The sequence below is a fragment of the Sorex araneus genome, chromosome 10 (assembly GCF_027595985.1).
Source record: "Sorex araneus isolate mSorAra2 chromosome 10, mSorAra2.pri, whole genome shotgun sequence".
In the NCBI taxonomy this organism is placed as follows: Eukaryota; Metazoa; Chordata; class Mammalia; order Eulipotyphla; family Soricidae; genus Sorex; species Sorex araneus.
Window position 1 is genome coordinate 38,339,574 of NC_073311.1, and position 15,535 is coordinate 38,355,108.

At 36.5% G+C, this 15,535-nt stretch overlaps 1 protein-coding gene across 1 annotated transcript in view; it reads left to right on the forward strand.

The window, feature by feature from the left end:
- Window positions 1-15,535, forward strand: part of CFAP54 (cilia and flagella associated protein 54) — a 330,907-nt gene that overhangs the window by 127,625 nt on the left and 187,747 nt on the right. Inside the window, exons 31-36 of the mRNA XM_055118311.1 lie at window positions 1,170-1,281; window positions 1,452-1,549; window positions 9,821-10,048; window positions 12,203-12,345; window positions 13,438-13,616; window positions 14,830-15,057. Of these exons, the coding sequence (XP_054974286.1) occupies window positions 1,170-1,281; window positions 1,452-1,549; window positions 9,821-10,048; window positions 12,203-12,345; window positions 13,438-13,616; window positions 14,830-15,057 (988 nt within the window). The remainder of the gene's footprint in view (window positions 1-1,169; window positions 1,282-1,451; window positions 1,550-9,820; window positions 10,049-12,202; window positions 12,346-13,437; window positions 13,617-14,829; window positions 15,058-15,535) is intronic.

A 15,535-nucleotide genomic window follows, 5' to 3' on the forward strand; every position in this document is an offset into this window, starting at 1 on the left:
CATGGAGGAGAAGAATGCCAAGAAAACTGGGAAGATGGTAGCAGACTGAGAATAATTTCCCGATCTCTCTCTTCTCTCTCTCTCTCTCTCTCTCTCTCTCTCTCTCTCTCTCTCTCCTCTCTCTCTCACTCAAGTAACAATTAAAGTCAAGAATTCTGGTGGGATGGGAGAGAGAGGAGATACAGAAGAGAGCAACCTGATTGGAAAATGACTGGAATTAGTCTTAGGAGGTCCCCAGTGGTCACTGGTGCAAGCTTCTTAGTTCACCTACGGCAATAGTGACAAGCAGACAAAACATTTGCTGAAATTTATGCCAATTAACTGGGGGATTCTTGGAAATGCTGCCGCTGGGCTAGAATCCCAGCCAAGCATATGATCCAGGATAATCTTCATCAAAATCAAAGTGAGAGACCAACTGCCATTGGGATCAAGATAAATTTGGAGTTCCAGTTCTAGAAACATGCTAACCAGACTCACCCAGTCATTTCATAGCCTTGTGTTCATGTGACCCCTTATTATATTCTATTTAAGTTTGTGGAATCCCATTTATCGTGTTGTAAGAGGGTTGAACTGTAGCTTTCAAGGACTTACTGATGGAAGTAGTAATTTTAGAAAATGTACAGATTTCAGGGGAAATAGGTAATAAGTAGTTTCAGTTGAGGTAAAGAAAGGTAGATATTAAGGATTTTACAGTAGTTGGAGAAAGACCATTGTTACAATAGAGGGCCATGGGATATCTAACAATCAAGGGCAAGAAGCTCTATAGGATATTTGGAAAAAGGGAAAATTTGTGTAATCATCTAAAATTCTTAAATTTGTAGCTCCTGTTTGTATCCAGATAGTGAAAGTTGCTGGGAACTTGCTTGTGATTGCAGCCAGGATAGTGCCTAGGATCACTTTTAAATAATCACCTTAGTTTTAAGAGAGGAGTTTATACGGTGTCATTTTCAGTTCAGTTTGTATATCGCTCTTTAAGTTATGATTTGCGTTCAATTTTGAGAGGTCATTGATTCCTTAATGAACAGAATTGCTATAGTCCAATTTCTGCAGGGGGCACAATTTTAGATATTCTTTTTGCAAAATTTCAGTGAAATTTTCATAATTTCAATTTGGAGTAGTTTTGCAAATTCTTACAAACCCCTTTAACTGACTTCATCATTTTGCATTAGGAGGAATGAATCTCTAACTGGAATGAGAAGATACAGATATAAGGAAAATATTTTGGGTAAAAAGGGGCAAAAATCTGTGAAGTATAAAGCTGTGATAATGGAAATTGGAAGAGTAAGTGCCTTATGAATTTGTTTTTGTTTTACTTTGGAGAGTAATTTTAATTGAAGGATATAAAGAAATCATTGTATTTCAATAGCCAGAGATATGGCTTGGATGTTTGTAAATTATTGTTTTGTGTTCAGAGTTCAATTTGTAACATTTTTGTTATTTTTCTTATTAAGACAGATACGGTTATAAGAAAAAGAACTAAGAAAAGGGAAACACTAAGAGATTTTTTTGCCAGGAATCCAAATATTTTTGAACTGATGGAACAAGAAAGGTAGTATTAACTAATTGGTTTACTTGATGATTACTATGTGTTGGACATTGTTTTTTGCACTAGGGATAATGTGATAGATAAGATACTTCTCTCAGGGAGTTAACATACTAATGAAAGGATCCCAGTAAAGACGTAACCCCAAATAGAAGAGACTTTGATTAACTTTATTAATGTACAGAAACAGGATGATATGCTAAAATAATTCATCTTGAGTAGTTACCACAGTTATCTTAGGATGGTCAGAAGGCCAAATTGGTAAATATTTTTTATTTATTGATTGGATCTAGTGTTGTTGGTAAACGTCAAATGATCAAACTTATCACAGTAAAATATTTAAACAGCTTATTTTTTATTGCTGTATTTATGATTTTCAGTCTTTTTAAAAATATATATGTATATATATTTTAGCTTCACTCTGTCATGAATGTGAAATCTTTATTTAGCTGTTTTGTGATTTTGATCTTAATTTGTAGCAACCAGATATTAACAGGACAACTTTCATTTTTTGTTTGCTATTTCTGTTTGATTATTCCTTCATTTTAAATTTGTGCTTATTCTAGATGGGTATAGAAAATAGAGCAACAAATGAACAAATACCCTCTAATACATAAACCATTGAAAAACTATTGAAATTCCCAAATGACATTCCTGGAAAGCATCCCCATCCACTTTCCCCCAGAAGTAATGGAGTCCAAAATCTGGCACTTACCATGGTTATAAAACCCTGTGTTCAGATAGTTTATTATAAAAATGCTTATTCTATAAATATTGTATGTTATCTTTTACAATTTGCCGTCAGTTTGTCTTTTTCCTTCAGTGTTGTGTCTGAGATTTTTCTGTTTGTGAGTTTGGTTGTTCATATCACAGATATGTGGTATTCCATTGTACGACTAAGGAAAAAGATACTCTGTTCTGCATATGGGCATGTAAAATATTTCAGTCTTTTTCAGTATTGTACATGTCTTTGTACATGTACATGAGAGTTACTGGGGAAAATGTACAGGAATGTAGTTCCCTGCGTATGAACATCTTTTTGTGGTGGGTGAGAGGGGGCACACTCAGTGGTGGTTGGTGCTACACTCAGTGGTGGTTGGTGCTACTCCTAGCGCTGTGCTTGGGGATTGCTCCTGGTGGTGAGTCCTGGAAACTAACACAGAGCACCAGCATGCCAAGCATGCGCCCAGCCTGTCGAGCTGTCTATTTGGTCCCGATTTTTATTTATTTATTAATGATGCTAAGCAGTGTTTAATATCTTCATTAGTGTTTTTTTAAATATTCTTAGCACTGTTTGTACCTACTTTGAGCATTTTTGAATTTTTGTAGTTCTTTTATTTATCTATGGAAGTTTGCAGACTGATGTATTCCTCAGATCGTGGTTTTACATCTTAAAGCTTTTTCCCCTTTTAATCAAAAGTTAAACTTTTGGGGAGTTGGCTCAAAGGGGTACCTTGCACATGTCTAGCATATACAAGGCTTCGGTTTTATCTCCTTGAGCTCCTAATTTCTGGAACACTGATGGGCCATGACCATGATGATCCTTCAGCACTTCTGGGGTGAGCTTGGTGGTTTCCAGAACCTCTAGTTGCTTGCACTCAAGTGCCAACCTGCATTATCTGACTGAGTATCTCAGAAATGGCCATTTGGTTTTCCCAAACCATGCACTTTTGGATGAGACTTCTATTACAAAAAGTTGTGGGAGCCAGAAAGATAGTATAGTGGGCAGGGCTTATGTGGCCCACCTGGGTTCAACCCCCGGCACCATATGTGGTTCCTTGAGATCCACCAGGAGTGATCCCTGAGCACAGTGCCAGGAGAAAGCCCTAAGCATTGCTGGGTATAGCCCAATAACCCATCTCCCATCTCCCCCCCACAAGACTTGTGTTAAATCTAAAAACAATACATCTCTTTAGTGTTTTTAAAATTCTTCTGTAACAGAAGTGTTAATGTTGTATTTTTTCTGAGGTAAAGTTTTGATTCTTGTAATTTAGGAATTTTGTCTTTAATTTTGCAAATGGTGTGAGAAAAGACTTCCTTGCCTCCTGCCTTTTAAATTTTTTTATAGGTAGCCCATTTATTGAATAATTTATCCTGTCCTTAGTGTAACTATTTTTTTCCACTCAGGAAGATTTTATTAATGTGGCATCAGGATCTCCTTTCTCTTCTTTTATTCTAGAGGCCAGCCCCATCTGTGAGTCAACACCACACCATCATCCTGAGGGTTTCAGCTGCCCTGCTCTCAAACAGAAAAATTTACTCACACACTTTTTTTCATGTCTGCCTGATATTCTTCCCCAAAGTATTTTGGATCAGTTCCTCAAGTAGTCCAAAACTCATTGACATAGAAATGAATGTGCCAAACATTGGCTTGGGAAGAATTTTTTAATACAATACAAAGGCTTTTAATTAGATACATACATGCTTAGATTTTATTTAATAATAGCTTCTAGTAACTTTTGATTTTTCTCATATTTTGTTAGCTATGTCAAAGAAATTGCTTTTTAGTTTTGCATGATTTTTGTGCGAAAAAAAGCCTTATTTCTCTGTGATAAATACAAGGGCATAGTAAGGTTTTATGTTTAATCTTCTAAGAAATTTCATGCTTGTCTCCAGAGTACATTTGTACTTTTCTATCTAGTTTCTCCTCATGTTTCCCAATATTTAGTATTGTTATCATTTAAAATTTGGCCATTAAAATAGGCAATGATGTTAACTCATGGCTTTAATTTGCTTTTTTTACAATGTCTAATTATATTGAATATCATTTTATGTGCTTATTATGTATATATATTCCCTGTAGGAAATTTTTGTTCATCTACTAATTTGATTGTTTTTATTTTTGTTGTTGAATTTTTGAGAGATTTCTGTATATCCCTCAAAGGTCTTTGTTGGATATGTATTTGCAAATAATACCTCTACATTTTTTTCTTTCCCTATTTTAAGACCCCAAGTCTTTTGATTATTTACATAGTTTTTCTTTTAAATTTTCCTGCGGTCCAACTTAGCAATTTTTCCTTTAGTTAATTGTGCATTTGTATCAATCTAACAACATTTTTCTGTCCTGTTTTTTTTGTTTGTTTGGCATTTTTGTTTGGTGGGAAATTGAGCAGAAAAGTCATAAATAGCCAACAATGAAGCATATCTATCTCTTTCATAGCATACATGGAGTATTTCTACCATAATAGACTTATAAACACTAACCCTAACCCATTTGCAGTGCCAGGGATCAAACCTGGGTCTGCTACAAACAAGGCAAGTTCCTTAACCCCGGTACTATCACTGCATGCTAGGTAAATGCTTTACCCTTGTACTATCTCCCCAACTTCAGTTATTTCCATTTTTAATTTTTTAATTAGTGAGTCACCATGAGGGTACAGTAACAGATTTACACATTTTCATACTTGTGTTTCCCTCATACAATGTTCGAGCATCCCTCCCTCTACCAGTGTCCATTCTCCACCACCAGTGAACCCAGTATCTCTCCCACCTCCCAATCCCCTCCCCCCCCCGTCCCCCTCTTACCCCTGCCTCTGTGGCAGGGCATTCCCTTTAGTTCTCTCTCTCTCCTTTTGGGTGTTGTGGTCCGCAATAGGGGTATTGAGTGGCCATCGTGTTCAATCTATAGTCTACTTTCAGCATGCATCTCCCCTCCCGAGCGGGTCCTCCAACCAGAGCTTACTTGATGTTCCATTCTCTATCTGAATTGCCTTTTCCCCCAGCATGTGAGGCCAGCTTCCAAGCCATAGAGCCAACCTCCTGGTACTTATTTCTACTATTCTTGGGTGTAGGTCTCCTACTCTGTTATTTTATATTCCACAGATGAGTGCAATCTTTCTATGTCTGTCTCTTTCTGACTCATTTCACTTTCCATGTTGATCCACTTATATGCAAAATTCATGACTTCATTTTTTCTAACAGCTGCATAGTATTCCATTGTAGAGATGTACCAAAGTTTCTTCAACCAGTCATCTGTTCTAGGGCACTAGGGTTTTTTTTACAGATTCTGGCTATTGTAAACAGTGCTGTGATGAACATATAAGTGCAGATGTCATTTCAACTATACTTTTTTGCTTCTCTGGGATATATTCCCAGAAGTGGTATTGCTGGGTCAAATGGGAGCTCAATTTCTAATTTTTTGAGAAGCGTCCATATTGTTTTCCAGAAGGGCTGAACGAGTCGGCGTTCCCACCAACAGTGTAGAAGGGTCCCTTTCTCCCCACATCCCCTCCAACAGCGGTTGCTTTTGTTCTTTTGGATGTGTGCCATTCTCTGTGGTGTGAGGTCGTATCTCATAGTTGTTTTGATCTGCATCTCCCTGATGATTAGTGATGAAGAACATTTTTTCATGTGCCTTTTGGCCACTCATAAAGTCGCAGGCTATAAAATTAATATCCAAAAACCATGGCCTCCCTATATGCAAACAATGAATCAGAGGAAAGGGACGTGAAAAAAGCAATCCCATTCACAATCGTGCCCCAGAAAATCAAGTACCTCAGAATCAGCTTAGCCAAGGAAGTAAAGGACCTCTAAAAAGAAAACTATAAAATGCTACTCCATGAAATAAAAGAGGACATGAGGAAATGGAAACATACCCCCTGCTCATGGATAGGGAGAATCAACATTGTCAAAATGGCAATACTCCCCAAAGCAATATACAGATTCAATGCGATCCCTATAAAGATACCCATGAAATTCTTCAAAGAAATGGAGCAAGCTATCCTGAAATTCATATGGAACAACAAATGCCCACGGATAGCTAAAACAATTCTCGGGAAAAAAGATGATGGAAGGCATCACCCTCCCCAACCTTAAACTTTACTACAAAGCGGTAACAATTAAAACAGCATGGTACTGGAATAAAGGGAGAGCTGCAGACCAATGGAACAGGGTGGAATATCCCTACACACAACCCCAAATGTATGATCATCTAATCTTTGATAAGGGAGCAAGAAATGTGAAGTGGAGCAAGGAAAGCCTCTTTAACAAATGGTGCTGGCACAACTGGACAACCACATGCAAAAGAATGGGCTTAGATCTCGACCTGACACCATGCAGAAAAGTCAGATCAAAATGGATTAAAGATCTCAGCATCAGACCACAATCCATAAGGTACATTGAAGACAAAGTCGGCAAAATCCTCCACGATATTGAAGCTAACGGTATCTTCAAAGATGACACGCAACTGATCAACCAAATGGAAACAGAGATAAACAAATGGGACTATATTAAACTAAGAAGCTTCTGCACTGCAAAAGATACAGTGACCAGAATACAAAGACAATCTACAGAATGAGAAAGGATATTCACCCAATACCCATCCAATAAGGGATTGATATCAAGGGTATATAAAGCACTGGTTGAACTCTACAAGAATAAAACATCCAACCCAATCAGAAAATGGGGCAAAGAAATGAACAGTTATTTCCTTTTAATCAAGCTTTTTAAACAATTTAATTGTTTTGTTGTCTTAATGACCCATTAATTTGGTTTCTAAACAAACTAGAATATTTTCAATAACTCTATCTTGAAAATTAAAGTAATAATTTCCAAAGTAAAATATATCAATTTTGTATGAGGGAATTGTTTCCTCAAAAGGTGCAGGAGCCTTGACCAAGAGTAGTTTCATCTCCCTACCACTGAGGATAAGGTAGATCAGAAAGAGCAGGGTGGGAGGATCAATGTTCTTCACTTACCTTGCATGCAGTGACCCTTGCATTCAGTGGTCCCCAGCAACAACCTATGGTCTCTTGAGCACTACAAAGAGTGATTTTTGAGCACAATGCCTGGATAATCCTTGAGTACCCATGAAGATGACCCGAAATTTACCACTGAATGATAAACGACAACTGTTAAAAAATACTTTCCTTCTTTTTTCTTCAAAATGTCTCTTCCTTTGGTGCAAGGATGGTGGTATGTTTGCCTTCTTGTCTGCCATGTGGGGTGTGTGTAGATGTGTGTGTGTGTGTGTGTGTGTTTGTGTGTTGATTCAGAGTCAAGTACTATGTTTCTTACACTGTGTTAAATACTTTAACTTATTTATTTTTTTATTCCATTTCTAGTAAAAATCAAATTAAAAAAATTTTTTTTCAACACAGATCAGGTAAAATGTCAGTGGCTAACACAGTGTAATATTGCCAACAGTTAGAAAAATTATGATTTTGAAGAAAAGCAGTAATCCCATATAAATAGCAATATAACTATAAAAATAGTTGTCCTACTTTTAAAAAAAATTTTTATTAGTGAATCACCGTGAGGTACAGTTACAAGCTTATGAACTTTCATGTTTGCATTTCGTTTACATCCCTCCACCAGTGCCCTTTCTCCTCCACCAATGTTCTCAGTATTCCTCCCACCACCCCCACCCCAACCCCCACCATGCCACCCTGCCTCTGCGGCAGGGCATTCCTTTTTATTCTCTCTCCTGTTGGATGTTGTAGTTAGCAATAGAGGTCTTGAGTGGCCATCATGTTAGGTCTATAGTCTACTTTCGGCATGCAGCTTTCAACGTGAGTGGGTCCTCCCAAAATTCTCTTACTAGGTGTTCCCTTCTCTATCTCTGCTGCCTTTACCCCAGCACGTGAGGACAGTTTCCAAGCTGTGGGGCAGATCTCCTGGTTCTTATCTCTACTACTCCTGGGTGTTAGTCTCCCCTTCTGCTACTTTATATTCCACAGATGAGTGTGATCTTTCTATGTCTGTCTTTTTCTGACTCATTTCACTCAACATGATACTTTCCATGTTGATCCACTTATATGCAAATTTCATGACTTTATCTTTTCTAACAGCTGCATAGTATTCCATTGTGTAGATGTACCAAAGTTTCTTTAACCAGTCATCTGTTTTGGGGCACTCCTGTTTTTTTCCAGATTTTTGCTATTGTAAACAGTGCTGCAATGAACATTCAAGTGCAGATGTCATTTCTACTATACCTTTTTTGCCTCTCCAGGATATGTTCCCAGGAGTGATGTTGCTGGGTCAAATGGGAGCTCAATTTCTAATTTTTTGAGAATCTTCCATATTATTTTCCAAAAGGGCTGAACCAGTCAGCATTCCCACCAGCAGTGGAGAGTCCCTTTCTCCCCACATCCTTGCCAACACCGGTTGCTCTTGTTTTTTTGGATGTGGGCCAGTCTCTGTGGTGTGAGATGATATCTCATTATTGTTTTGATCTGCATCTCCCTGATGATTAGTGATGCAGAGCATTTTATCATGTGCCTCTGAGCTATTCGAATTTCTTCTTTGAGAAAGTTTCTGTTCATTTCATTACCCCATTTTTTTGATCGGGTTGGCAGTTTTCTTCTTGTGGAGTTCAACCAGTGTCTTGTATATCCTTGATATCAATCCCTTATCGGATGGGTATTAGGTGAATATCCTTTCCCATTCTGTAGACTGTCTTTGTACTTTGGTCACTGTTTCTTTTGAGATACAGAAACTTCTTAGTTTAAGATAGTCCCATTTATTTATCTGTTTTCACTTGCTTGGCCAGTGGTGTGTCATCTTTGAAGATACTGTTGGCTTCACTGTCGTGGAGGATTTTGCTGACCTTATCTTCAGTGTACTTTACGGATTCTGGTCTGATGTTGAGATCTTTAATCCATTTTGATTTTAGATTTTGATCAAAATAATTTTAGAAAACTAAATACACAAAATACTTAAAATTGGAAATACTAGTTAAATTTTGAGATCAAAATTCTTTACTAGAGTATATTGAGTATGTGTTAGTCAATTACTTCACAGATAGTTGTCTTATTTTCTCAATATTTTGCTAATCATAGAAAAAATATCAATCCGTTGACTTTTTTCTTTAGCCAGAAGGACTACTAGAGAAAAATGTGGGTGGTTTTTGTTTAATAGTGATAAAAGACTATGAATATGAATGGACTCCATTGTTTTGTTTTCTTTACCCTTAAAGAATATTACAGAAAAATTTGGAGTTTTTTGTTCAAATATTGATATTTGCCTGTGAATATTAATTGATTGTAATTTAATTGTCCAATCTCAGTGTCTAATGTTTTGGCTATGAAAATGAAATTCTTTGGCTTGAACTGATACTACTAACATTAGAGAGAGTTGAAAGCAATAGTATTCTGTCCTGAATGAATGTTATTCTTATTTACTGCTCTCATTGATATTTCTAGCTGTTAGGAAATAATATGTAAACTAGAAATATTTGCATACAGAGAAGTGACCTATTAATTTATTATAATTGAAATATTTTTTCTTCATTAAATGTTTTCAAGGATATGTAATCTCAAGACTTTTTTATCCCTCCAGAAATAGGAGAAATGATGTTAGAAAAGCAGCGCAAAAATTCCTGATAAGTAGCTTGAGTCCTTTAATACTGAGGTATATTAAGAGAAAGAGGTTCCATCAAATATGTACTGAGGAACTTCCCTGGAGAGCTCAGATGAACCTGTATCTGGCAATTGCCTATTACAACTTGTTTTTGACAAAACTGGCAGAGCGGATAAAAGGAAAATGCTATTTGCATACATTTTTCAGGTTGGTATATTACTAAAGAGTAATACATGGGGGGGTGAGGGAGTTGCTGCCCAGTGGTGCCCACAAGCCCATGGGTCACTCTTCACCAATTGGGTCAGCAGTTCCATATAAGGGCTGAGAATGCCTTTTCTGCTTAGGCTCTGCAGTGCTGGGGATGAACATGGTGGTTCTCAAGAGCCTCTAGGGCTACATCCAGTGATGCTCGAGGGAGTGTGTGGTACAAGGAATTGAACTAAGTTACCTAAATTAGCTCCTGGTCCTGAACACTGCATTTTTAAATTTTATGAACAATATTATGTTTTGTTAGTAATACCTCTGCCTTTATCCTGGCCATTGGTATATTTTTTAATGTCTAATTTTAGAATCTTTCCCAAACAAATAATCTTATGAAATATTCAATTCATGTAGCTTTTGGTAAAAGGGAAAAATGTGATCACAAAGGAAATTTAATATTAATTATATATCATAAGTGTAGCCATTTTAGGCATTTGGCAAATCTGTATTTATTTAGAGTTATATTTTAAGGAATTTTAAATATAAGTAGTATTTTTTCAAACAATGTAAGGTTTCTCTCATTAATTGAACAAGGTATTTTTGAGCTCTTATAGAGTGTCTGGCTAACATGCTAAAGGAATAAAAAATAGAAGATAACGTCATAATATGGAACATTATGTAAGAATTACAAAGGTGATGTAGATATTTGTCCAAAAAATATTTGTTGATCTTCATTTAGAGGGAGGTTGAAATGGGCAAATGGCATACCAAGATTAGTTGGAGATACATGTAAAAATCTGGTCTGATGGATCACAGATGTTTCACAGTAGGTGAAGATCACATAAGTCCCATCTTGTTCACATAAAGGCTTTCCTCTGGCTGAGACTAACATGAAAGGTTTTAGGGGGAAGGACCACTTAACACTGCTTCCGATAGGAGCAGTGTTCCTATCGGAAGAACATGAATCAGAGTCTAAGAGAGAAACACAAGATGAGCACCCTGAATGAGCACTACTCTGACCCTACCTAGAGTATAGGAAAGAAGGTGATGTGAAGTGAGTAGGGAGTCAGGTTGGTGTCAGAGCATGGAGAAAATCTGAACGTTAATTTTAATTTAAGAATAGTGGGAAGCTATTCAGGGATTTTGAGCAGGGCTATAATAAGAAATTCTTTGGCTGCAACACCACATGAATCAGAGAAGAAAGACTGGTAACAAGTCTATCACTAATCCCGAGGTTTAAAAAAAAAAATCCAGGTTGAAATCCACCATGAATTTTGTCCTAGTTTCTGTTTCTTCAGAATTTTGGTTCTAATTATTTCCTGACTGTATTTTTATAAAACCCTACTGTTCTCTAGATAGATCCATTGCCTGTATGTTCTCAACCAGATTTAGGTTCAGAGAGCGGTTAGAATGTCTGACCAACAAGGAAGAACTTTTGTCATGGTGACCCATTAATGCAGTTATGACAAAGAAAGCAGTTCAGATCACATGGAATTCATTACTAATTTCTGAACACTTCTGATATCACTCTGAGAAGATGGCCTCAAGGTTTTTCTAAGCTTCTAATCCTACATGATCGAATTAGACTGAGACCTAATTTGTGTCAGTGTAATGTGGTACCAAATTTGATCTTATTAAAATTGTCAATGTATACTTAGAATTTATTGACTTAACTTGGTTGAATACTTTATTGTTTGGGCCTTATTTTAGAAAATAAATAACATTAATTACAGACATGATGCTCTGTATCAGAATTCTTTAATCACCAGTCTGTAGACTGGTATGGGTCTGAAGGGTTGAAAACTGCTGACTCACTACCTTGGTTATAACTGCTGAACTTGTGAACTGGTACGCAGGACATGTTTATGGTGGGAGAATGCTGCTCGGTGTAATATGTATAGGTGATTTCTAGTTGACATAATTTGTGTCAGAACTTATTCCCATTTTAAAGGATCCTTCCAGGAAAATATGTTTTGATACTAAGATTCCCAACAGCAAAATTACACTCAACAATGTTAAAAGCTAATGGGAAAATGTTTGGTTTTATTTGAGTACCAAAGTTTGGGGGTACTGGTAACATTTTTTGAAACTAAAAGTGGATTGTATTGACAGCTATAATTTGATTTTACTTATTTTTAATTTGGTTTTTCCATTTTGTAGTTTCCAAGTCTGCGATCCTGATATGTTCTCATTATCTAATTCAGGAACACTATTACCAACATGCAAATTATCTTCGAAATACTATGAAGTCATGATTGATTTTCTTCTGACATCTAAAAAACAGAAGGCCAATTTACCAAATGGTAAAAAAATATGGTAGTTTACTCTCAAATTTTATTTTGATTTTTCTTTGTCAATGTAATGTGCATACACATAACAGACACAGAAGTACATACACCATTTTCAACAACTTAGGAATTTTGTGAAGGTGTAATATTTTATATGCACTTTTTATTTGTTCTATTTTGTTCTATTTTGAAAAGCATGTATTTTAAAATTTCAATATGTATTTGACTATTTCTATGTGGTGTGTTAACGTAAGCCAATGACTTCAAAAAATACATTTTAAAAATATTGGTCATCTCATTGTCAGGACAAATATTTCAACGAGTAAATTTTAGATCAAATTTCATGAAACATACTACTTTTGCCTTAGGATCAACTAGTAATTTTGATGAAAGCTTATCTCAGAATGAACGAGATGCTATTCTAATGGCAGGACCAACCAGTATTATCATTTTGTCGGGAGACCAAACCTGGTTGGCCATGTGCAAGTCAAGTGCCTTTCCCGCTGTCCTATCTCTCTGAACCTTCTCAGCTACATTTTGTCCAACATTTAAGGTTTCATCTAAATTCCTGGGGGAAAGTCATCCCAGATAGAGAAGGGAACACCAAGTAAAATGTGATTGGAAATCCTGCTCGGGAAGGGAGATGCGTGCTGAAAGTAGACTAGAGACTGAACATGATGGCCACTCAATACCCCTATTGCAAACCACAACACCCAAAAGGAGAGAGAGAGAACAAGTAGGAATGCCCTGCCACAGAGGCGGGGTGGGATGGGGCGGATGGGATTAGGGGGTGGGAGGAATACTGGCTTCATTGGTGGTGGAGAATGGACACTGGTGGAGGGATGGGCTCTCAAACATTGCATGAGGGAAAAACAAGCACGAAAATGTGTGAATCTGTAACTGTACCCTCACTGTGACTCACTAATTAAAAAATAAATAAATTTAAAAAAATCCCCCTCCTCTAAAAGATGTTCCTTGGTTCATTGTGCTCATGATAATTCTCTGCTTATTGGGTGGTATTTGTGGTATTTCTGGATTACTTTGATGCTTTTCACTTGCTAAGTCATCTCTGACTTCATATGATTACACTCTTTCATTGTATTCTAGATGCAGAGGAATTTTCAGCATTTATTAATGCGAAATTGAATGAAGAAAATGTTACCAAGCCACAAAACACTCACAAAATTGACTCTCAAATGGGTTTGAATTATAAGGAGAAAGAACGAGGGAATATGACTATGCTGGATAATTTTACAAAAATCTTTTTATTTTGCAGGAGAGCAATGGTAAAATAGTGTTTTTTTTCCTAATGTTTCTAGACATGTCCTCAAATCTTAGTCTCCAAATCTATGCATGTAATAAATTTGCTAGTTGTATGTGTATTTATTTACTTAAATCTCAGTAATTTTATTTTCAGTTTTGCTGAGCTAAAGCCGGTAATGTTTCATAAGTGTCCAGAACATGCATATAGTGGTCTTTTATTATTGTCATATCATAGTGAGGATAAGATGACGGTCTTCTGTCATTTTGGAGTTTGTCTGTGATGGTATCGAGGTACTTTGCACCATCAGACCCCTTTGCCCCTGTCCACACAGTCTCCATTGATATTCAGACACTCCTTTGCTGCTCACTTGTCACCCTTAGAATATTGGTTTTACTGTGGCACCCTGGGAGCCTTCCTGAAGCCATGCTCCGTCCTGGCTTGTACACCTCTGTATACCCTATGGCACAGGAAAAAATATTTCCAGGCCATAATAAAACCCTCTCCTTTCCCTTCTGATTCTAGAGACTGTCATGTATTCTACTAAACGCAGTCCTCTTTTTCCTTCTCATGCATTCTGTGACAGATTATTAAACTCAAAATCAAATCATTAGCTACAAGAAATTAGTTCCCTTTTTTTCCTAGCATGAAATGTATATTTCCCCAAACGTCTGACGAGGTAAGAGAAATCTTTCCTTTGTGAGTGAGAAAGATCGACGTATTCCCACTTTTGTGGTAGAATGAGGAAGGTGTGATTTATTTATTTATTTATTGAAGTAAACCCGCATCACGTCTCTGGACTCTGGGCAATTATTTCTGAAATATGTTTGTATGCCTCTTTATCTAGTGTTAGTCTCCTCTAATAACTGAACAGCACAAGTAAAGACTCAGTTTCCTTGCTCGGTGGTGCATCTTAGCACTGAAAACAATGGATATTTTGGAGTTGGCCCTCTGGTGTGCAAATCCTGCATCACCATTGGCTAGACCTGACCTTGGGGAAGTTAACTTGCAACTCTATTTCCTTATCTGTAAAATGAGTAGAATACTAGTATACATGTACATCAAAGAAATTCTTATTAGATTTAGTGGACATAAATTTTTCTTTACTGTTGTCTAGTATATACATGATACATAAAATTGGTATTGTATTCTTCTTATTATATAACTGTCCAAAAGATGAAGTTGTTAAGAGATATGTAGTTTTTGGGGTTTTAAGGTTTAGAAATATTATGTTTTAGGTTCTTGCTCATCGAGGTGGCTATTGGACACTGCTTCAGAACTGCTGCCGGACCTTTTGGAACATTACTCAGGAGCTACAGTTATTTCTTAAACAGACCACGAATATGTCTAAAATATTTCCTGTTAGCCAGGATGGTTTCCTCTGCACCATTATTTTGCCTTTCTATTTTGGAGCAGAATTACTTATCGACATGTTACTAGAGTTACAGAATGTTAATGCTATTAAGGTAAGTATGTTTGGTGGGTCATTATTTTTATGGTATTAAATTTAAGATACTTTGTTAGTAGGCATTAGGGTAAGTAGAAAATGATGTTTTTTTATTTAATGTTTATTGGTTTGTCTGCATTTCATTAGCTTCTCTCATTTGAATCACAATACATAACTTGGTTTGAAATTACTTATAAGTTGTTAGCCTGAAAATTCAATTTCTTAAATGGAACAGTTACTGAGCTCAACTTATTTCATAAACTAACATTCATGTATTTAATCCTCTTTTTTTTTTACATTTTAAATTGAAACACTGTGATACATACAGTTACAAAGCTATTCATGATTAGGTTTCAGTCATACAAGGTTCCAACACCCATCCCTTTGTAATAGAAAAATACACCTAAGCAATATCACTTAGCTTGTAGGTTGATCTTTATTTCACTGTTTAATCTATCTTTGTATATTACCCCAGGCATGGGATTCCCAGCATCCTA